We start from the raw sequence: 25,390 nt of genomic DNA, 5'->3' as shown, positions 1-25,390 counted from the left end.
ATCCCAAGATCTGATCCCAGATTACTTGGCAGTGGAGATTCATATCATCCAGTTTAAATCAGGTAATCTGGGATCAGATCCGGAGTTATAGGGCAGTATAGAAGGGGCCATAGAAATGTTTTTCCTCAGCCACCTTCTGACTCTTCTAAAACTTAGCTATCAAATGTGTGTGTGTGTGTGTGTGTTGCTTGAAGAACCACATAAAATGAGGGGATTATTGTTTTGTCTCCTTGACGTTGCTGGATTAGCACATGCAATTGTTGTCCTGTTGCCTATGGCATTTTCCCTTCTGTTACTACTCCTAGAAAAGTTCACACATGATCACAAAGAGACTTCTGTTTTTGAAATGTGCTTTGTTGTGAGACATGTTCACAAACTGCTTTGTAGATAAGTTTCTTTGCAGTTGCTTCAGGCTAGATTCTACCAGTTGACTTAAATGTGATTTGGTTGCACACAAACTTTGCTGAAGCACTTTGTAATGAAGACCTTGGTTAGAGCAGGTTACTCATTTTTTTTAGAGATGACAAGAGATATGTTTGGTTCTTTAGCAATGTTCTCTGTTAAAAGAAATTAAACATTTACTAGTGGTGTTTTCTTAATATTGACATGGGAAATTCAGGATGAAGCAATTTCAGATGCAAGCAATTGTGGGATAGAACAGAATGTAGAGAATCCACTTACTGCAAGATTTTCAGTGTTTGTGGAATCATGTTTAAAAGAAAATGTATAGAACTTCTAGTCCGTTCTGGATAGCCCTTAGCTTAACAGTACTGTGGTAGTGCGGGATGTAATATGTTGGAATTAGGAATTTATTGCATGAGGCAGGCAAATCACAATTGCAGCAGGACAACAGTGTCTTCACCTTGGACGTATCACATGATATTGTTCCTTTCCACTACCATCCTGATGGGAAACAGCCTGGGAAATACTGCTTTTATAAACACAAATGATCTGTTAAAAATCTGCTTTTGTAACAAAAATGCTTTCCAACAGTTTTCATTGATAAGTCATGTGATAAGTCCAAGTTAAAGATCCTGTTGTCCTGCTGTAATTATGATTTGTCCGTGAGAATGTCCTCTTTGGGAGGGAGAACAAACCTATTTTTCTATTTGGAAATTAAAACAGGAATCCTAGTTAAAGGGACTGCTCCAAGATCAAAGTGAAGTGACGAATTATGCCTTTTTACTTAGCACAGGGAGACTGGATAAGGCACAATTATTTTAATAGTAAAAGTAACATAGCACATATATTGCAATAAACCAAGAGTTTGACATTTGCAAATGTCAGTTAAAATTTGCAAATTCCAGCAGGTTGTGCTGCCAGCTAGAAGAGCACATAGCTTTTAAAACATTTCAAAGAAACAAAGTGGAGATGGAGGGAGTGAGGGAGGACGGATGGAAGAGGAAGAAAAGACGCAGAAGTACCACCATGGAAGGGGACAAAAAAAAAAAGCATGTACACAGTTAACAAATTCATAATACAAATTATGTTGTGTCATCTATCAAAGTTTATTTTAGAGTCTTAATTTGAATACAAAACTGAGATTATGATTATTTGGTATATCTTTTAAATCTCCTTAAAAGCAGGATGCATAGTGCATAGATCCAACTGTGTGTTCAGACTTTCCCATCAAATACCTGCCAAAAGACGTAGAGAAAAATCAGGCACAAGAGACACAAGACGGTATCAGCATACCAGACATAAAATCCTAACAACAACAGCAATACACTCCCAGGAAACAGCATAATGATAAGCCATGACTTGAAGAAGAATAGGGTAGAAGGAGGAAAGTAACATCTTCCTTTGAGAGAATGGCCAACTAGAAATCTAATGAATAATAATACAAGAATAACTTTATTTTTATATCCCACCACCATCTCCCCAAAGGGACTCATGGCAGCTTACATGGGGACCAAGCCCAACATACAACAAAGTTACAGGACAATTAATAACAAATAATATAACATAAGCAGTCTAATTAAAACAATTAAAACAGCAGAGTATAAAATAGCACTTTTTCTAGGACTCTGTGCGTGGAAACACCACATTTTTGTGGCAGGTTTTGCTTGCATTATCTTTTGTTTCTGAAGGGGTTGAAATTTTACCTGTAAACATTTTAGCCAACTTAATATCTCAAGACTTTATCATGTCATTTTGTGTAGAAATTCAGACTTAGAAATAGGTGTTGATAAAGTAGATTTTTTTTGCAATTTGTTGTGTGGCTTGGAATTATTTTCAACATATGGTGACCCCAAGCTGAACTGGCCTTTAGCTTTCTCTGCGATGGAGTGCTGGGTGTCTCACCAAAATACAACTCCCAGGATCCCATAGCATTGAGTCATGGCAATCAAATTGTGGTGTCAAGTTGTATGAATTCTTCAGTGTTGTTACACCAAATTCACCACTAGATATTGTGCCTTCGTTGCCCCACCCTTGGAGAATCAAGTCTGTGGTTCCATGATTCTAGCAGACAGGTAGCTCAGTCATCAAGATTTGTGCATTTTCAAAGCTCTGAAACCTCTAACAAGCAGATGCTTCAGCCTAAGAACATTTTGGTGCCAGGTATTGAAACTGTTCTTTATATTTGACATAAAGACATCAAAGGTACTCTCTAAAGGAATTTTGAACAAGACATACAAATATCCTGTATTATAATCTTTATCATACCCAGCTTTATCATATTGGTCCAACTTCCTGGTCAGAATTATAGACGTGTGATTCATGGAACATGTGGGCAGGTACATTATTGTTTTCCCCCATATAATTGATGGCATCGCATATGTCCCCAGTAACCATGTAAACAAGATTGCAGAACTGGCAAGTGGTATCTTGTTTAATGTAGTAGGTCCTGCTGGCCACTATATACTTATAAGTGATTGTTTTTCCACATGACTTGGAATGTGGAACAATTAGAGACATGAATATGGAGCAGCACACACTGTCTGATTTGTCAGTGTTTGAACCTGAAATGCCACGCATTACTAGAATTAAGGAGATAAAAAAAAACCTGGACTCACAAACTTAAAAGTCTTAAAATTGCATGATCTCAATGTGGAGGATTCCTTATACCATCTTCATTTACTTGGAAACATGCCAGGTTCAACATCCCATATTTGGAATTCCAAAATACTTCAAAATCCAAAATGGTCCGCGTGTGTGGCTGATAGAATGACACCTTTTTCTGATGGCTCAGTGTATAAAGACTTTCATGCTTATGCTCATGCAGTCATTCCAAGATTTTAAAAATTCAAAATCCCAAATTCTGGTACCAAGCATATCAGATTAGATGTACCTTCTTAAAGTGCTATCTTTGATATAATTTGAGCTGCTGAAGAAGACAAGAGTCATCTTGCCACAACATTCAATTTTTTGTTGGTTAAACATTGTTATAAATAGTAAAGAATTAAGGGATTAATATACAGGGTGTATGAAAAAGAACTCCCTAGTTTTATTTATAATTAAATGGGAACTAGGGAGTTCTTTTTCTATATCTGTGTCAGAGGAGTCTTTCTTAGCAGCTGCTCCTAGGTGAGGCCATTTCTAAAGTAATTCTTCCAGAAGGCAAAGGTACTTCCTACTCCACTCAAGCTGAAAGGAAACCCTTAAGCAAATGTTAGTGCAACTTCTTACCTTTTGCAGAAGCCGCAGTGCGTATCTGGCAGGCTTCTCCTTTGAAATAAGGGGTGCATCCACACTCACATTGTCCATTGATCAGCAGGACAGTCCCACCATTTTGACAGGGCTGACACTTGCGTACATTGTTTTCAGCAATATAGTCTTTAACCGCTCTCTCAAGATTCCGTTTCTTTATTGTGGAGTCAGGCATTTTCAAGGGTACAAGCTCAGAGATTGGGGATGGCTGAAAAGAATTTCAAATACATTAATGTATTCACGTTTCAAAATTAAATACTTAATTAAGTAAAAAAAGTAAAGGTTTTCCCCTGACGTTAAGTCCAGTCATGTCTGACTCTGGGGGTTGGTGCTCATCTCCATTTCTAAACCGAAGAGCCAGCGTTGTTGTAGACACCTCCAAGATCATGTGGCTGGCATGACTGCATGGAGCGGCGTTACCTTCCCACCGGAGCGGTACCTATTGATCTACTCACATTGGCATGTTTTCGAACTGCTAGGTTGGCAGAAGCTGGAGCAACAGCGGGCGCTCACTCCGCTCCCGGGATTTGAACCTGGGACCTTTCGGTCTGCAAGTTCAGCTGCTCAGTGCTTTAACACACTTCGCCACCGGGGCTCCTTACTTAATTAAGTAATTTAGTACTAATGCTACACAGTAAGTCCTTGGAATCCACTGGGGTTTGGTTCTAGGATTCAATGGATATTCAACCCTCAGGATACACAGTGGCATAATCAGACAGCATGCAAAATCAAGGTTTGCTCTTTGGATTGTTTTAAAAAAAATATTTTATAGCCATGGATGTTGAAATTAATAGACACAGACGGCTGACTGTATATATTTCTGGGTAATATGTGATCTGTGCTTCTTTTGTATGGAGAGAAGCCAAACAGTCCAATCTTTTATACATAGCGTCTATTGTATGCTTTGAAAATCCAGAGCTAGCTACCACCATATTAGTTTACCCTAGCTCACTGATAAATTGATTTACATTGAGGTCCAATATCTTTCTCATGGTGTGTAGATTTTCATCTATGGTCAGATTGAAGACGAAAGGGAAAAATGAGCAGGAGAACCTCAAATTGAAACAAATCTGGCATACCACATATCACAAGAAAATAAAGCAACGTCTTCCATTTTAAGAGGAAGGCTACATAAATTCATGAAATATGACACCCAACGATGCTGATAATACCTGGAATCAGCTGCAACATTTTCTTTTAAAATTCCCCAAAAGGTATCCCCCCACTGACACCACCCTGTAACGTTTCCAGGAGCAGTAGCAGGACACCATTCCTTCCTGTCAAATGTCAAAGATGACACAGCCCAGTGCCCCACTATTACACTTTCTTCTTTACTAATAAAAAAACAAGCAACTTCTTCCAAAGCTTTTGCATTTTTATGTTCTCACAAAATATGCTGGAAAAAGCCAGTAGCAGCAGTTATTAGAAAAACGCTCCTGTATGATCCACTGGGGGGGAAAAAAAATCAAAATATAGAGTTTTGAAAATGAACTTACTAGCTTCCATTTACTTTAAATGGAAACTAGGGAGTTCTTTTTCAAACACCCCATATATTGTTGGAAATCTAGCCATGTTTGGGGGAAAACATGTTTTTGGAGCATATTATTTTAAGTCTTAGTGGTTCAGAGTAGGTCATCAGGATCATTGATTCAGAAAGGCAAGGTGGAGGCAGCTCCCAAAAAGGGCAATAGAGGGGCTCAGGGACAAGGAGAGAAGGATGACTTCAGGTTCAAAAGACTCATTACTGAACATTGGATTGATGAACCAGTGTAGTTGCACAACTGAAAAGACGTATAATAGCAAAGGTTAACCTTAGTATACATACATTATATACACTAATGCTACTGTTGTGGCACAGTGGGTGGGTGTGAGTCCTATTGCTTTAAGAATCTTTTAAAATAATTTCGGATAAAAATTTCCCTTGAAACTTCTCAAAAAATCATGACCAATGCCTTACCAATAAAACTATATTTCAAGGGAAAATGCACTTACCTCTTGTGATATTATTGCAGGAGCATCAGGGAGTGTAGCTGCCCATTGGACATAATCTTCAACATCAATAACCCTGCTACCTGTGGATAACTTTTCCTTCAGCTTAACTAAAACAGCAGTCTTCCCTCCTTGAACTATAGTGACCACATCATTGATTATTGCATTTTCAGTTTTGCCATTACCTATAAGAAGAAAGAAACAGAGGAAGAATTAATGAATCAGGGATTCCTGGGGAGATCAGATCTGCCCCTGATTTCCTTTTGCCAGTGGGAAGATTTGGAGTGCATATGTGGTGGATTAATATTTTTTCTTGTTTTAGCCTTTCTTGGGACAAAAGTTTCAAGCAGCAACAACAAGAATTGATACACAGGTCAGAAATTGACTAGTTGGAAGTCTGGGAAATCAAGGCACAACTTGTCCTGATACACTGCACATTAAGAGAATTTGGCTTGCTAGTCATGGCATCATAGAGTCATGAAACTGGAAGAGATAACAAGGGCCACCAGGTCCAATGCCCTGCCATGCATTAATGGCCCATCATCTCCAGTCAAAAAGCACAAGTTCCGTATATTGTTACTGGAGCAGCTTGTTGATATATGTTTAATTCAGGATACTCACAAAAAAAGGATAAGATTAAATTGTTGAACCTAAAAAGTTGGGACCTACAGTAAGAATCAAGAGGATCAAACAAATCTATAATAAAGGATGCTAATAGATTTGAATTAGGGAAAAAGATATCGGACAAGGAAGGTAGACTCACTTAACCTTCTCTTCCCCAGGCTAAACATACCCAACTTCCTAAGCTGTTCCTCACGGGACACAGTTTCCAGTCTTTTTATCATTTTGGTTGCCCTACTTGTCTGTCTCCTTGAGGAATCTATATAACGACCAAGTAGCAGCCATAAGAACAGACCACGGAACTACAGACTGGTTCAAGATTGGGAAAGGAGTACAGCAGGGTTGTATACTCTCACCGTACCTATTCAATTTGTCCGCAGAACACATCGTGCAATGTGCAGAGCTTGATGAATCCAAGGCTGGAGCTAAAATTGCTGGAAGAAACATTAGCAACCTTAGATATGCAGATGATACCACTCTGATGGCTGAAAGCGAGGAGGAGCTGAGGAGCCTTATAACCAAGGTGAAAGAAGAAAGTTCAAAAGCTGAGTTGCAGTTGAACATCAAATAAACCAAGATTGTGGCAATCAGACTGATTGATAACTGGCAAATAGAGGGAGAAAATGTGGAGGCAGTGACAGACTTTGTATTTCTAGGCACGAAGATAACTGCAGGCGCAAACTCCAGCCAGAAAATCAGAAGATGTTTGCTTCTTGGGAGGAGACCAATGACCAATCTCGATAAAATAGTGAAGAGTAGCAACATCACTGGCAACGAAGATCCGCGTAGTTAAAGCAATGGTATTACCCGTAGTAACCTATGGATGCGAGAGCTGGACCTTAAGAAAGGGTGAGTGAAGGAAGATAGATGTTTTTGAACTGTGGTGTTGGAGGATAATCCTGAGAGTGCCTTGGACCACAAGAAGATCAAACTAGTCCATACTCCAGGAAATAATGCCCAACCGCTCACTGGAGGGAAGGATATTAGAGGCAAAGATGAAGCAATTTGGCCACATAATGAAAAGACAGGAAAGCTTGGAGAAGAGAATGATGCTGGGGAAAATGGAAGGAAAAAGGAAGAGGGACCAATCAAGAGCAAGGTGGATGGATGGTATCCTTGAAGTAACTGGTTTGTCCTTGAAAGAGCTAGGGGTAGTGATGGCTGACAGGGAGCTCTGGCGTGGGATGGTCCATGAGGTCATGAAGGTTCTTCAGCATCACATTACTAACTTCCCAAATCAGAAGACTTGATAAGTACTGGTAACCTTCTAACCAGTGTGCAATCATTTATAGGTTTTCTGGTATAAGTAACAACTAAAGGTAGTTGAATCCTCTTCAATAAACAGACACAGGGCCCTTCCACACAGCCATATAACCTAGAATATCAAGGCAGATAATCCACAATATCTACTTTGAACTGGATTATCTGAGTCCACAGTGGTATATAACCCAGTTCAATATGGATTTTATACAGCTGTGTGAAGAGGCCTCTGCAACAGTTTCCGAGGCCAGAACTATTGCATTTCTACCTCTTCCCTTTCCTGGCAATTAATGTGTGATTATTCATAACAGTCAGTGGTTTAAAGTATTCACTTGGTGTGTCCTCTTTTCCACATTTCAAAATATGGCAACCCTAACTCACAGGGGTCCTTTCAATGTAATATTCCCTTTCTTTAGAAGAAACATATTTCCTGTTCTGATGACAGCTACATTACTGGCTGAAATGCAAATGCATTCATTGACTTTAGAGCTTGTTATTTATAGACAGAACGAATATACAGTATAGATATGCAAATCACATTTTTGTCACACCTTTGCCATCACACTGAAAACAAAATCATTATATCACTAATCTGTGGAAAACACAAGTATGTGTTACTAGTTAGGAGAAACATACCTAGTTTCACTCGATTGGGTTTGCACTTATCACCAGAAAGAGATGGCTTGACTTGAACAACAGAAACTGTTAGGCCAAAATCTACGTTATAACCCAGACATGACTTTACATCTGTTATGGTAACATCTGAAAATGAAAATAACAACAGTATTAGACAGAAGAAGGGAAAGGTGGAGCTAAGTTTTTCTTAAATCAAGAAGTACCAAAGAATTCACAAGGAAATTGTATGCAGGTTAATAATAAAAATATATGTAGGCCATGATACTAGATATATGCCTTTAGCTGGGCACAAAACAACTAGAAATCCTTCATGATCTGTTGGGAATAAATCAGCTGGAATATAGCTGAATGCTTCTGTGCACATTCCTGTTGGTCAGCAAATGAACATAGCTGCAGTAAATAAAGTGTGGGTTAGGGATAGAGCTAAGTCTTTGTAGGTCAGCAGAGAATTTAAACCTCACGCAATGACAAAATAAACCAGGCATAATTTGCATTTCACCTTGCAGAAATCATCATAAGGATGTTAGCCATTGTTTCATCTATTTGTTTTAATTCTCCACTACTCTTATTCCTTTCATGATTTGCCATAGATACATTCTTCCAATATGTCATGGATAATCCTGACTAACCTTCTGGGCTTGTTGACACTAGCCTTAAAATCTGACATGGACTGGAAGTCACTCTGGAGGCCTGAATGATGACTTCTGGTCCTTAATCTGCAATAAACCAAGCTGAACTGGTTTCGCCACACATTAAGCAAAATCAAAGAATATTCTGGAGTTTGGATGAAACTCTGGTATAGCCTTAAAGTGAATTGGTTTGTGTTGCTACCCTCAGCTTACTCCAATAACTGTAAAGTGGGGATCATCTGACTCAGACTCATTTATATTGAGATGATACACTCAGAGACCCATGCGTGGGTTTCACAGGTTACAATACCTGGAATTGTACCCAGAAATGGATCAGTAGTCACTGAAGTGCTTTAAACAAGCACTTGCTCCTTGGGTTCTCTGACCACAGGATTCTGGTCCCATTGATATTTCCCAGATCTGACATCGTCAGGAGCTTGAACACTGTTACCAACAACACCAAAACAGTCTTGAGATTAGATGGAAAGGCAAGGTAGAATCAGATATTGAAAGCATACTGATTAAACTGAATCTACAAATTTCAGACAACCATTCCCAGAAGGAATATATTGAACAACATTTGGGACAGTACTGAGTTCCAAGGAACTCCACAGTCCAACAGCCATGGTATCAATCATGAATTTCCCAGCACCACTCTTTGAGTCTGTCCTTCCAAGAAAGGCTGGAACAATTGCAAAACAGTATCATGAAGTCCATCCCAAAAAGGAAGCCCAGAAGGATACCATAGTTTATAGTTGAATGTATTCAGAAGTTTAAGCAAAGTCAACGACAATATATTCCACAGTTCCCAGTATAGGTTATCCAACAAGCTGGCAAAAGCCAATTCTTTCTCATAATCAAGTTTGACATCAGATTTAAATGGATCTAGATAATCTTTTCATTCAGAGACTCCTGAAATTGGGAACTTGAAGTTCATTGGCTGATGAGTACCAGGTAGAAAACAAATACAAATTTAGTGCATAAAAAGGGAATAAAGAAAGAATATAAATTGTAAAGCAACCTCAATATTGATCAATGCCAGTTTTCTAGAGACAGCTTTCAAATGAACATGCTCATGTTAGTTAGTTGCTATTCTGTTAGTCCAAACTGACACCAATTTTCACAAGTCTTTGATTCTGAGTTCATACCTTCTTTTTTCATGGTTTCACTGTCCAATACATATAATAGTTCATATTTTCCTCCAAAAGTTCCACTCCGTGCGTAATGAGTTCCATACATTTCCAGAAATTTAAAATACTCTCCTTTGTCATACGTAAGGGGCAATTCTTTTAAATCATCAAGGAACCAGTCATTCAGACGAAGATCACGTGTTCTCATTCTGAACGTTCCAAGCTCAATGCGTGATTTCACATGTAGAAATAGTTGTTTCTGTAATGCAAAAGATGTTATGTGTTGACCAATACTGAATTCCTTTCAGAATTAACTGCCACCCTAACAAGAAAATGATCCATTTTCCAACTAAATCCATTTTCCAAGTATAACATTTTGATCCCACTGTAGAACTCTGCAATTTGTAGAAGTTCAATCAGAAAATGCTAGCATCTCAACAAAACTATGAATTTTGGCATTGTATAGGATGGCAACCATGGTCATTAAAGTGCCATATAACATGATATCTAATATAAGATGGGTACCATATAAGATGGTATCCAACATGTGACAGATTAATGAGTTATCCACATGTTGATGTAGAGTGGGGTGCTCTGAATCAGTGACACTGAAATATGAATGACCCAGTACTGAACTGATATGGCACTGCTTTGAACTGGATTATATGGCAGTGTGGACTCAGATAACCTAGGGTTTTTTTGGCTGAAAAGCCCATGTGATAGCAGAAAGGGCAGCAGGGAAGCCCTTTCTGCCATCTGATGGAGGAGAGGGAACGGGTGCCAATGTACCCTCTCTCGCTCTCTGTGTGATGAGGGGAGGAAGGAGGGTATGTGGGGCACCACAAGGCGCCCTGTGTGCCTTCCCTTTGCCGTCGAAAGCCAGCGAAATTGCACAGCCCCCTTGGGCGGTGTGAAGAGGTCCTATGATATACAGGGCCACATTGGGTTATGCGGTGTCAAACAGAGCTTTTTTTCAGTGTAGACATGCCTGCCTATCAAATAATGCAATCAACATGATGGAACACGGGGAGGGGTTTACAACTGTCAAACTAAAGCTTTCTTTTGTATTAAAAAAATTTGCTCATATCTCAAATTTTGCAAAGTTTACAATTACAGAAGGGATACTATGTTCAGCCAATTCCCTCAAACCACCCAAAAAGCTAAATGTTAACTGGCAGTGGCTATCAGAGACTAAAAAGAAGTCTTCTGTGATCCTCTTTTTTGAGATCGTTGTCTTCTGGCAATCAGATACAATACAGGATTACAGTTTGTTACAATGCATTTCTGTTGGATGCCACAGTGTGCAGAATGTGACTTAGTCCTAAGTAAATGCATACAAGATATTGTCTTAATTTGTCTGCATTTCTAACAATGTTATATCAGTTTTCCTGGAATAATACACAACTTTCAGGTTGCATATATACTGTAGAATTAATGCAGTTTGAATCCCTTTAATTGCCAAGGCTCAGTGCTTTGGAATCCTCATGAAGCTTGGAAGCTGGAAAATGTTAAATTGCCTCTGTGTCTTTGTCTCTGCCTCTGTCTGTATGTCATATGGCATTGAATGTTTGCCATGTATATGTACATTACGATCCGCCCTGAGTCCCTTTCGGTCTGAGAAGGACGGAATATAAATACTGTATATATATATATATATAAATAAATATATGAATCCTGGAATGTATAGTTTGGTGAGACACCAGTGAAGAAAACTAAAGACCTTGTAAAAATTTAATTCCCATGATTGCATAGCATTCAGCTATGGGCAGTTAAAGTGGTGTCAAACTATGTTAATTCTACAATGTAGATGCACCTTCAGTTTTTTGAAAACTTACCTTTCCTTTGGATTTCCTCAAGAAATTACTGATGCTGTTGGAATTATTAAATGTGAAGCCTATGTTGCTATCAAAGGACATGGAAATCTTTGACTTTGGTATTTCAGTGGGACTCATCTTGAGAGAGAGGCCTGCTTTAAAAGACTTGTGTGTGTCACTTAGCATTTCTTTCAGGGATGTCACTTGGTCCTCATAGTACTCAGCTCTGAAATTCTTGGCTCCTCTTGACTATGAGTGAGCAAACAGAAGAATATAATTAAATCAGCATTTAAAAGATGAAAAAAACAATCCACATCTCAGCTGGCCAAAGATATATAACATGGATAATTTTAAGTTTAAAATATATTCAGACCTCCCCTCCTACTACAGTGTGAGCAAACACAGAATATTCTAAAGATGCCACTATAGCAATAAAGTCTTCCTTTACCTGGCCTCTTACCCAAATCATATTTTCCCTTTTTGCTCATAAGCATAGCCATTCAACTCCCTGTCAAGACACCAAATCCAGGGGGAAGATTTGGACAAAAATAATGAGTAAAGTAAGCAGTGAAACACACCAAAACGGAAGTGTGTTTGAGCAAAGGAGGGAATAAAAGGAGAGAAAACGTTGTGGGGATAGTGAAGGAATCTCCAAACCAGCTAAAGAAGCATTGTTTTTTATATTTAATACTTAAGCTGATATCCTATAACGGCCACAACTGATCACAGAATCATAGAGTTGGAAGAGACCACAAAGTCTATTTAGTCCAACCCCTTACCAAACAAGAACACACAATCAAAATATTCCTGATAGATGACTTTTGCTTTGTGTCCTAGTCTCCAGTGCAGCAGAAAACAAGCTTGACTCTTCTGCAATGGGACATCCCTTCAAGTATGTAAACATGGCTATTGTGTCCCCTCTCAGTCTTTTTTCTTCAAGCTAAACATGCCTAGCACCTTAAGGGTTTCTCATAGGGCTTGGCTTCTAAACCTTTAATCATTTTGATCGCCCTTCTCTAGATTTGCTCTAGCTTGTCCATATCCTTCTTGAATTACAGTGCCAAGAACTGGACACAAGGTTATTCCAGGTGAGGTCTCACCAAAGCAGAATAGAGTGGGACTATGACTTCCCTCAATCTAGACACTGAATTCCTATGGATGCAGTCTTGAATTGCATTGGCTTTTGACTCATGTTCAGCTTGTGGTCCACTAAGGTTGGATCTACACTGATGCAGCTCCAAACTGTATTATATTGCTGTGTAGATCCAGCTTAAGACATCTAGGTCCCTTTCACGTGGACTATCTTCAAGCAAAGCCTCAGACATCCTATAATTGTGTATTTCATTTGTATTGCCTATTGTTGTTGTTGTTGTTGTTGTTGTTGTTATTGTTATTATTATCATCCTGCTTTTTCTCTCTTAAAAAAGCCTCAGAGTCACTAACAGTATTAAAAACAATACAATGTACAAATTGAAAGCTAAATATAGACAATAGCATTGACTTAAAACTATTAAATATATAGTTAAAAACCAATAAAAGGAGCCCCCGATGGCGCAGCGGATTAAATTGCTGAGCTGCTGAACTTGCTGACCGAAAGATCACCAGGTTCAAATCTGGGGAGCAGGGTGAGTTCCCGCTATTAGCCCCAGCTTCTGCCAACCTAACAGTTCGAAAACATGCAAATGTGAGTAGATCAATAGGTACCACTCTGGCAGAAAGGTTTTTTTTTGTGTGTGTGTGTGTCAGGAGCAACCGGAGTTGCTTCTGGAGTGAGAGAATTGGCCGTCTGCAAGGACGTTGCCCAGGGGACGCCTGGATGTTTTGATGTTTTACCATCCTTGTGGGAGGCTTCTCTCATGTCCCCGCATGGAGCTGGAGCTGATAGAGGGAGCTCATGCACGCTCTCCCCGGGTGGGATTCGAACCTGGCAGCTTTCAGGTCAGCAACCCAATCTTCAAGTCGCGAGGCAGAAGGGTACGGGCGCTCCATGCAGTCATGCCAGCCACATGACCTTGGAGGCGTCTATGGACAGCACTGGCTCTTCAGCTTAGAAATGGAGATAAGCAGCCCCCCCCTCCCAGAGTCAGACACGACTGGACTTAATGTCAGGGGGAAACCTTTACCCTTTAAAAAACAATAAAACCATTAAAATCTATTAATATACCTAAAACACTACGCAGTACTGTCTTAAAATCTTTAATCTTTAAAAGCTTACTTGAATAAAAAGATTTCAGCCTGCCATTGGAGAGCTAGCAGGGAGGAGGCCATTTCAGATTCTAAGAGCAAGCGGGTACGAAGATACCAAAGGATAGTGCTGCACATTTTGTTAGTTTGGGCCCAGCTCTCTAAACTGCTAAGGTCATTTGAACTTCCTCTGGGGCATTAGCTGTTCCTCCCAATTTGACATCATCTGCAAATTTGATAAGCATGCCATCTATTCCATCATCCAAGTCACTGATAAAGATGTTGAATAGCACTGGGCCAGGACAAACCCCTGTGGCACCCCACTGGTTATTTTTCTCCAGGATGAAGAAAAAAAGCACTGTTTCCCAATCCTTAACAGTAGCATTTTCTCTAGCCCACATTTTATTGGCTTCTTTATGAGAATGTCATGGGGAACCTTGTCAAAGGCTTTACTGAAATTGAGATATGCTATATCCACAGCATTACCTTCATCTACCAAGCTTGAAAATCTCACCATAGGCTATGATGATTAAGACAGTTGGGATTTACAGCCTGGTAAAATTTGGGAGTTTGCATGATTCCTACTCAGAACTTTATGTTCATCATATTTGTATTGATATGGTGCTTAATAAAAATGACCTGAAATTAGAACCAGTTTCTGATTTCCTTAAAAAAAATGTGTACGACATTATATTGAAGACAAAAGAAAGAAACTCATTTTACAGCTACTGTAGTTGGAAGAATTTCAACAACCAAAAGAATATTGGCAGGAGAGGATAAAAGATTTGGTTTATAGTATCTGGATACAGTACAAAAAGCAATCACCATTTTATTTTTATTTTAAAAAAAAGGGGGGGGGTCTTACCTCATAATTTAGCACAGCGACATTCCATGGCATGCGATAATATATGCCGCTATTCCCATCACGCACTCTGTTACACACCCCATTGTAAAACTCATTGTAAAATGGGTTTGCCTGTGGTTTCATACCTAGAATATTGATACTGAGAAAACAAATTGTAATTAGGTTTTTAAATACTATCTTCTGAAGGAGAGTGCATGAGTCCAGTGGCCAGCCATTCTGATGAAAGGAAAGACAAAAATGACTCAGACACACACACACACACACACATACACCACAAATAAGCTAGCCAACAAACAAAGCCTTTATTGTAAGAACTCCATGAAATATAGGAAAACAATCTAAAGATGTTTACCTTGAACAAGGCTAGTTTCCCTTTTGACAGGTGAGACATTAAAGGGACAGGATGAGAACAGGTAGAAAGATCTCGAAGAGTATCAGTTTACATTTCAGACTTATTAAGATGAACAATAGATAAGGAAACTTTGGGTCACTGAAAATTACTTATCCCTATTTCTTACTGCTCTCTCTATGGGCTTGTATTCACCAGCCCTTAACCCTGAAGTGAAACCATTCCCCTTTTCCTTTGCTCAGCACAGGTCAAGCCCAAAATGCCTCCCTCTGTCTCCCAGCCCCATGGCCATAACCACAGAGCTCCAGGGGATTCATGTTTGTCATTGGGCACCTTTGTTGACATCAACAAAAGTGCTCACATAACCTAAGGAAAGGAGGAGGACAATTTCCCCAACTTCTCTTTGGTCATCTGCGCATCTTTGTTGATATCATCAAAGGTACCCAGCGATAGTCAGGAGCTCTCTCAGAGCTCTGCAGCTTTCTGACAACAATGACAGAGTAAAAAAAAAAGTAAAATGATGGTCCCGTAAGACCTAACTGGCCAAAAGTGTACCTGTCCCTGTGGCTAGTGCTGTATATTGCTACCTTAGAAACATCCCGGATTATCTGCTATGCACAGATGAACCTTAAGATACATTTCACTCCTGAAATGCTTAGTGTTGGTGGATTTTTAGCATCTCATAGTATAATTTGTGTTCAAGGTTGCTATCTTGTCACACCATTCAAATGTCATGCATTAATCTATCCACACATACATTTCAGTACCCTGAATGGCAATGAAAGCTCTGGCAATGATGTGCAAGATAACAAGATAATAGTATACAGACAGTACTTAGTAGGGAAATTATTAAGGAACTCTATAGCTAGCTATATTTGTGCTAGAGATATGCATGATTCCAAAAATCCACTTCGTTTGTATTTACAAAATTCATGCAACCCACGTTTTGATTCTAAAGTGTTTTGAAAAACCGGCAAGGGGTCCATGCCATATGTATTACAGAATTCCAAAAATGTTGTTAGTTTTTCGTTATGTTATTTTAAAAACCCTTCCCTAAAAGTATACATGATGTTAAGTTATATGCTAGTGTGTATGGCGCTTCTGGTTTTATAAAGAAGATCACCTTTTTTCATCTTCCAAGAGATTAATTTCTTTACACTTTTTAAAAATTGTAGGTAATCAGTGTTAGAAGAGAAAGCCACAAGTTTTTTTCCTGACTCTTCACGCAAACACTTCCCAAATCTTACCCCTGACCAGCAGTTCTCCCAAGCTCTGATACGTCCAGAATACGGTTGCGACAGGGGGCAGGGCGGTAGTTGTCACAATCAACTTCATCGGAAGCATCTCCACAGTCATCTTCTGTATTGCACACAAGCCTTGCCTTTATACATTGTCCTAAGGATAACACAGAGAACAGAAGACAAGGTTTTTTTGCTTATCACCCACAGAGTTGTAGTTTTACAAAGGCTTACTATTTTCTAAATCATGTGTTTCACTTCCTGTGAAGCATTCCTCACTTTGTCCAATGAGAATATGGTCAAAATGTAAATCTTCATGTCTATTTCATATGAAATAATTAACTTCAGCTATTTTCTTCCAGTGGAGTGTTCATACAAAGGTTTCTCAACTGCTATTTGCACTTCAGGGCTTGATTGGGGAGGATGATTTTTGGAAAAATAGCCAAGGTTTTTTTTTCTGTGCAGAATAAGTGGTGCTAGGGACCATAAATATATATTCTGCACAGAATAAAATATCTTGCACAGAAATATTGCCTATTGTTAAGTAAGTAAATTTTTTCACAAGAAATAATTAATAGGGCATCATAGGTTGGAAGCGAAGGCACACAACAAAAAGGATTTATTTTGGTTCAACAATATTGCAGGGGAAAAACAGAAAATATTGTTGTACGGGGTTTTTTTTTGGTACACTTTCCTTTAAAGAACATCAAAGTGCAAGAAATCTTGCCACTTTTTAAGACACATTTTTTTCATCATAGATGAAAAAACATCAATGAGAATGATGTTTCATCAACATCAATGAGAATCTTTTTGACTTATGAGAGTCGGCTCTTAGAGGGGATGGAAATTTTTCTATCCTAACCCACCCAAACAACACAATCTACCCTGTGTTTAGGTACATGTAAAGCTCTTTGAATAATAATAATATAATAATAATAATAAAACTTTATTTACACCCCGCCACCATCTCCCCGTGGGGACTCGGGGCGGCTTACATGGGGCAGAGGCCCAAACAACACAAGGACAAAATATAAGCCACATAATACAATCACAATATAAAACAGATAAAACAGTAATGCAATATATCAATTAAAACAACAATACAGGATTAAAAAATTACATTAAAAACACATAAAAGGCAAGACCGTAATAAATACAGGATAGATTATTAAAAACCCTCTGTGGCTGATTAATTAATGACTGTATCTCCGAAAGCCTGCTGAAACATCCAAGTCTTCAGTTGTTTCCTGAAGGAAGATAGAGAGGGAGCCAACCTAATCTCCCTGGGGAGGGAGTTCCAGAGTCGGGGGGCCACGGCCGAGAAGGCCTTCTTTGCTAAAGCTTTATCGTTAGCAATGTCTACTCAGTCGCTTTATCACTGGCATCCTATTAGCTACTTACAACTGAAAAGAATAGACCTATTCACTCAGTTATTATATGGTGACTCAACATAAAGGTAAATCTCACTGGTTCAACAGCAAAAGCAATAGAATTTAGGTTTCAGTCAGTTAAATACAACTTTGGCATCTATTAAAGAATAACATGGAAGTAGTGAAAAACAGTGTGATGTAGACACTGGTTGTTTCTACACATCTAATTAATCCAGAACAGAGATCTAGTTAGCTTCATAGGCACCACACGAACCAGCAGGAAGATGCAAGAAAGTCCACACACATCCACCGGATCTCTGTAATCCACATTCTGATCCAGATGAATTGGCTCAATTGAAACACAGGATTATTCTTTTTCTTATCTCCTCACAAAAATCTATTTATATAAATAGCTTCCTAGCAACCCTTGTCTCACTGCACAGAAAAGCATGGCAGTAAAATTGAGCATGCTTGAGGGTTTTTTTGGGGGGGGGGTGAGGGAGGAGGCATTTATTTCCTTCTGGCTGGGCTCTGTTAACTGCTTTTTTTTTTTTACTCTGACTGCTTTCTTACTCCTGTTTGCATGAGCATTCTGCATTTAGTATTTATCTTCTTCCTGTGCCATGGTTATACACTGGAGGAGTTTAGTCGATTTTATGGCTTGATCCAGAATATTTGGTGAGTTTTTCTATCATACTGTTTCTTGCTGAATTTGCTTTGGAGCAAATTCAACCTCAAGCGTATTTCAAGCTGGATTTTAGTGCCTGTGTAGATGGGCCCTGTGTCTCTGGAAACGATGGTTCAATTCTCTGCTTGGAAAAGGAAACCTACTGAACGACCTTGAGCAAGGCACACACTCTCAGTTACGGAAAACCCTGCAATAGGTTTGTCTTAAGATTGTCATACATCTTAAATAACTTGATACATAACAACCAAATAGTGCCTACCATTTTCACACTGGAAGTCTTTGCCACAGTCAACTTCCTCCTCATGGCAAGGGACATCTGGCTCACAGCTTTCTTTGTGTCCTAGAGGTTCCAGGCATGCCTTTCCTCCAAACTGTCCATACCTCAGGACACTCCTTGAACGATACTTTTTGGAGGGGAAAGATTAAAGTCAATAAAATCAGAGAGATGGGGAGAACATCTATGAAAGTACAGAAGTCAAAAATAGATGCCGAACTATGTTCTTTGAGAAACTGGTAAGAAAAGTATGTTCTATTATAAGCTTTTTTTTTCACAGGTGAAACCTGAATGAGTGTTCAAATCAAGAATTTGGAGTCTAATTTAGGTCAAATCATGCTGCATCATTTTGACACTAATTTCTGTGTCCCTCTTCCTCACCCTTTTTAGAGTGTTACCCAAACCAGATATATAGCAGATCTGGCCTTGCCCCAGTCAGTTTGGTGGATGTTACTCCACTTCCTCTGTTCCCTTCTCCTCTGTTGGCTATATCAGGACCTGAATATGAGTTTGTAACAATTTTGAAGCTCATCTGGGCACTGACCCCAAATCCAGCTAGAACAGTTAAAAATTTGAAAGAAAATTGTTTTAGTTTTTAGTTATTTTAGTAGTTGACTATATGTTCCTAGTCTGTCTTTCACATTTTAACATGTTAGAAAAGATATCTTACTATTCTCATGCTCTTCTGGTTGATCCTGTCTCATCATATATTATTTTAACACTGGATAGTGAAAAAGACATGTTTTGATTTTGTTTTAAAATTACCCCTTCATTAAACCAACTATAGACTTTATATCAACTTTTAAAAAACTGGTACATTCCAGATGTATTCGTCTCCCATCATTCATGGACAACATGGACAATATAGGGCACCGGACTGGAGAAAAAACTGTCCACTAGGTGACCTTGGATTATGGACCCTTTCACACAGGGCAAATTTCAGTGGAAACTCCGGTTCCACAGCAGCTTTGCTAAAGAGTCCACCAGCTCCCATCACACACCAGAGAAGTACTTCTGGGGCAGCTCCATGGCAAAAGTGCTGCGGAACCAGAGTTGCTGCCGAAAAAATCCGGTGGCAGCAACATGGGAGGCTTCCTGTGGTTGCATTGTCCTCAATGGGGCAAGTCGGCCAGCAGACGCTTCCCCCCCATGTGATAAGGTAGGAGGGAAGCCAGGATGATGTGGGGCATGGGGCAAGAGAATAGGTAACACCAGAATTGCCACGATCCGTGGTGATTCTGGCAGCATGTCTGAAGAGGTCGTAGTTTACAATCCCTGGGCTCAGAAGAAGACAAAGGTAAACCTCTCTCTGAATAAACCAACAAAAGAAAAGCTTGTCATAGGTTCACTTTAGGGTCACCAAAACTCAGAAATAAACTTTAAAATGCACAAGAACCCTTCTTGAAACATAATTACAGTGTGCCAGTAGGTGTCACTGTTTCTGTTTCTTTAAACGAAATGCACACTTTGCATTATTTTAGAAATCAGGCTAGAAGTTCATGCCTATTGTAAGTTCAGCACATGTCAGATTTAAGCATTCAGAAAAGTTAATATTTTGCTCCTTACAGAACTTTTGATTCATGATTTGCAGGTAGAATCACAGATTTTCCAAAATTAATTGGGGTTGACAAGTTGGATGCAGGGCAAGATTCATGTAAATTTAATCCTGAACAGATTGTAGAGTGGAAAAAGTAGCATAAAGCTCTGTCAAGTGGGGTGAAGATATCTATTCTCCATATCTTTCAAAACTTAATTTTCATCCACAGCAATCCTCCCTCAACAGTTATTGCTTCCCCAGTAGAGAGTCAATTCCTCACCACCTCCCCAATAGCTGTGTTGCCTGATCTTGAAAGTTGGTGTTTGGAAAGTTTGGGGGAACCTGAACTTGTCCCACTTGATGGTGCTTTATGGTACCTTTTGCTCCTCTGTGACCCATTTGGGATGAAATTTACACGAGCCCTGGTTCCTATCCAAACTTGTAAAGCTAGAATTGATTATATTTTGAATTACATAGTTTCCCTATCATTTATCATTTATTTATCTGCCCTTCCCAAACGGTATCTGCTGTTTAAAAGAAATATATGTTATATTTATGCATGTATCACTTACCCTTTCTTTGGCACAGGGATTGCATGGTCCCCATTCACTCCAGCTGCTCAGCAAGCAATTGATAGGCGATGGGGCTTGTAGTTCTTTTTGCAACCTTGTGTCAAACAAGCACAAATTATTCTTGATCAGAAACTGAAATCAAGAGCAATCTCTTGGGCATGACAGTTCATTGGTTCACACACACATGGAGAAGGATAGAATACTGTTCATTATGGTTTCAGTATTGCATGTGTGAAAAAAAATGAGCCTATGTATGCAGAAACCACTTGCATGCCATTTCCTTTAGGCTCCCCAAATCATTTGGTCTGATACTTGGTCTCCCACCCAAATACTGGTGCCTTTAACAATCCTCACGAAAACTGTATCTCAATGGAAGATTAAAGAAATTATAGTACACGGAAAAGACCTCAAGAGTCAATATATGCATGTTGGATATGTTCCAAATCCAAGATGCAGGATTTGAACAAAGCAAAAAAAAATCATGCCCAAGATTGCACAGCTGTAGTTGCTGTGGATGAGGGAGCACCTTTGATGGCCTCCCTGGAGACCAGGGTTAAAATTCCTTAAGTGTATGCTTGCTGAGGCAGGTCACATGGGGAAACAAGCCCTGACTGTCCTCTTCCATCCCTCTTTCTGCTCTTTTTGAGGCTGGATTGGCAGGAGTGCTCTGAGCATCTTTTCTGCCTGGCTTGTTGTGGTGGCAGGATTGGGACAAAGAAAAAGAGGGACTGTTGAATTGGCAACACTGCAGGAGGTGGGAGGCAGGTTGCTTTTTCCTCTCTCGTTTTTGCTGGCTGAGCCAAAGCCAGTATGCGTGTGCATGCACAGACAGTTGCCTGTGTCATGTGACCTTTGGAACTTTCATTTGTTTTTTAAAAAATATATAATGTTATATTTTATGATAATCTAATAATATACGAAGTTATAATTATTTATACTAAAACAAACCAACAAATGAATAAAAATATTTTCCGCAAATGTTATACATATCCAAATGGCCCTTGGCAGAAAAAGGTTTCCCTACCCCTGCTCTAAGCAGAGCAGCCATTCCCACTGCCAATGGGTAAGAAGGTGGGGATGCCAGTGACCCAAGATGAGGCACAGCTATAAATGTTTTAGTAACTTCAATCAATGAAATAAATAAGAGAGATCATTTTGAGGGAATTCCTTCTACCATTGTGGTTTCCATATCATCTCCAAATCTGAACCAGGCATATGAGGGATTCTTAGAAAGGGTACATAGGGCGCTTAAACAGAGATGTAAATTTCCATAAATGTTGTTTTCATGGGCAATAATGAAAATTACATTTTTCCTCATAGTTACAAGAAAGTGATTGAAAACTGCAGTTTTTAAAGACGATTTGCAAGTTACAATTTATTCAATCCAAATTGTTTGCTCTGATGTTTTGGTGAATTTTCTGCACAAAACAGTGTTTTCTAGGCAGAACACCTTTGTCAGAAAAAAATTCTGCACAGAAATGTCAAATACTACTCCCCACACACATTTTTCATACAGAGTAAGCTCCACCTGTCAAGAGCCTTGTTCATCAAAGATTCTCCATAGCAGGGTATACTAACCCTTGAGAAACTTTTAAAAACCTTAACACTAGAAATATTTATGGTATCCCTTAGATAAAATGACAAAATCAAGCTTTGCTTGTGGGAGTTTTTAAAAGATTTTCAAACTTTGGACAGTTGAAGCCATGAGTACAGAATGGAGGCCTTATTAGCATACAACAAGTAGTTTTTGTTTGCACTAGCCTTCCTGCCCCTCAGAGCTGTTACTACTCAGGCCATTGGTGTTTTGTTTGATGGTGTTTTATACTGTGTTGTGTTGTGTTGTTTTATATTATTATGATGTTGTTCATGTTTTATGTTATTATGTTTTATTTTAACTATTTTAACTATGTTGATCAAGTTTGTTCCCATGTAAGCCGCCTTGAGTCCCTTCGGGGAGATGGAGGCCAGATACAAAAATAAATTTGTTGTTGTTGTTGTTGTTGTTGTTGTTGTTGTTGTTGTTGTTATTTTAGCAAACAACAAATGGTTCTATTGACATGAGCCACTAACCTAACTAGCTACACTATACAATAACCTAATAGACAGTGTTGGATGAGGCAAACTTCTGCTTTATCAGGGAGGTTGCCATAACATCAACAATCAGCACTTTTACTCAGAATCCTGGGCAACTCATGTTTTCTATATAACTGAACTAGGGCTGAAAAGTAGGCTTTTAGAGTTCCCTTGGTTAGATTGGAACCTGGAATTGGGAGAGGACATCCAACGGTCTATCCCAGGCATGGACAAACTTTGGTCCTCCAGGTATTTTGGATTTCAACTCCCACAATTCCTAACAGCCGGTAAGCTTGTTGATATTTCTGGGATTTGAAATCCAAAACACTTGTAGGACTGAAGTTTGCCCATGCCTAGTCTATCCCATCTCATTATGGTTTATAAATTCCACCCTCAAGCTCTTCAAGCCCCTTAGATTTTAAAACCAAAAACCCAAAATGTTGAAAAATGCAAGGAAGTTTTGATACAAAAAGTGGCTTAAAAAACTACAAAACCCAACTTACCTTATATTTTCTGTTAAGACAAAGCTATTTATTCCAAAAATGAAGATCACCTCTGTGAGAAGCAAGAATGTAGACATGGTATTGTTTCTGATGATGATATCAATGCTAGGATAGGGACAGCTAGTAGTACCAACACCGAGGGCTTTAAATACATCCCTTTTGATATATATTACTAGAAAAACAAACAAAACATACCAGAGGTACGCCAAGCCAGCTGTTCTAGCTTTCAGGAAGTCTGCTGAAGTTTGTTGAGTATGCTGAAACCAGGGAAGTCCATTTACTGGGGCGTTAACCCATAGATAAATAGAAGGAGGGAAAAGCTAAGCTTTTGAACATTATGCAAATAATGAGCAATCAAGAAAATAATAATAGTCTCTTTGTGTATCAGACAAGGAAACACAGAGGAAAAAAGCCAAACACCCAGCAACAGCAATTTTCACTAGAAAAACGCACGAAGTATGGTATGAAAGGGGCACTCTCCATAGCTAGCTAGACTGTATATCCACAACCACTCTTTCAGTTTACTGCAAAACAGTCGACAGTATTGAATCAGAATTAGCATTCTGGCAGGTGGTTATGATGTTTCTAGGAAAGCATGGGCTTTTCAGTGAATAGAATGTAAAAACACCCTTCTCCTTGGACTCTGTAGTCTTACTGAATACAGAACAGTTCGAGATCTATAACTCTAGTCTGTAACTTCAATACTACTCAATGATGTTTCCAATCCACTCTTACCAGCAAATGAGGCTGTGACAATCATAAGCAGGAGAAGTAATTTAGAATGCACATACTACTTTACTACTTTAACTGTCATGGTTCAATGTTATGGAATCATGGTAGCTGTAATTTTACAAGATCTTCGGTGTTCTCTGCTAGTGCCTCTTCAAATTACAAATCCCAGGATTTCATAGTATTGAGCATTAGCAGTTAAAGTACTCTGAACCTTAAGGAATTCTACAGTGTTCACAGATGGAACTAAGTAGCTGACGTGGAATTTCAAACGATAGCTTTTTTATCACCACCTGACTCTTTCAAAGATTTTTGTGAGCACTTTCTTTTGCATGTGTGTTGCTTCTATAATTGTATAAAAATATAGCAGATTGGTTTGTCTCCTCAATGTTGGAGGGCCAAATTTTTATTAGCACATTTGTTGTACTGCTGTTTATTACATTCTCCATTCTGCCACTACTCCTAGAATAGCTCAGATATCTGCACAAAATGGCCCCTGTTTTGGAATTGCTTCTCATACTAACCACTTGCAGTGCAGTGTCATGAACAAGGGCTGCAACACACATTAAGGGCTTTAAACCAAGATAACCACAGTCAGGCGATACTCCAAAATAGAGCCCTTAATGTGCATTAATCATCATGGCCAAGAATGATTGTCTGCAAAGAGTTGAGTCTAAGTGGTGAGTTTCTAAGTGACTGTAGAGGCCGATTCTGGATCTGCATGGTCTTTCACAATGAGGACATAGATTTCCAGATGGAAGGTAGCCTGACAAGGGTTTGTTTGGTGCATCTACCTCTTGACACATTTCTCCCTTTTTTGGCTCTTCAAAATTACAGCACTGTTGGTGACATCTGACCTCCAGCTAGAACACTCTAGGACTAGGGCTTCCCAGTACTATGTGTTTATGCCACTTTTTTTGGGTTAGCTATAAGCCCGCCTTTACATTTATTTTGCTGTCCACCAATATTCCGTTTTCCATTCTTGAACTGAGAGTATAGTAACTGCTTAGGGAGACAGTGATCAGGCATTTCAACAATGAGGCTAGTCCAACAAAGTTGATGGTGGAGGATCATCACTTCAGTGCTGGTGGTCTTTGCTTCTTCCAGAATGCTGACAAGAGATTTTCAGAATTTTTTGAAGGCAATGCTGATGGAATCATTTCTGAAGTTGGTAGTGACGTTCGTAAATGATCCATGTCTTGCAGGTGTACAATAGAGTTGGAAAGACATTAGCTTTATAAACAAGTATCTTATCTCTACAAATGTTTCGATCATTGA

The 25,390-nt window shown here is 39.1% G+C and overlaps 1 protein-coding gene across 1 annotated transcript; it reads right to left on the bottom strand.

Annotated features, from left to right (window-relative positions):
- Positions 1–1,489: 1,489 nt before the first annotated feature.
- On the bottom strand, positions 1,490–23,673 carry LOC100561156 (complement component C9). The gene is made up of 11 exons (XM_003216204.4): positions 23,384–23,673; positions 20,808–20,901; positions 18,684–18,828; positions 16,376–16,523; positions 14,780–14,918; positions 11,752–11,979; positions 9,935–10,175; positions 8,158–8,283; positions 5,644–5,825; positions 3,631–3,859; positions 1,490–1,637 (listed from the first exon to the last, which is right to left on the bottom strand). Exons 1-11 carry the CDS (start codon positions 23,458–23,460, stop codon positions 1,630–1,632), a joined length of 1,617 nt encoding a protein of 538 aa, XP_003216252.2. The 5' UTR covers positions 23,461–23,673; the 3' UTR covers positions 1,490–1,629.
- Positions 23,674–25,390: the final 1,717 nt, after the last annotated feature.

The sequence above is a fragment of the Anolis carolinensis genome, chromosome 2 (assembly GCF_035594765.1).
Source record: "Anolis carolinensis isolate JA03-04 chromosome 2, rAnoCar3.1.pri, whole genome shotgun sequence".
Classification (NCBI taxonomy): Eukaryota; Metazoa; Chordata; class Lepidosauria; order Squamata; family Dactyloidae; genus Anolis; species Anolis carolinensis.
Note: the sequence above shows the minus strand (reverse complement) of the source record. Positions and strands in the feature narration are given on the sequence as shown.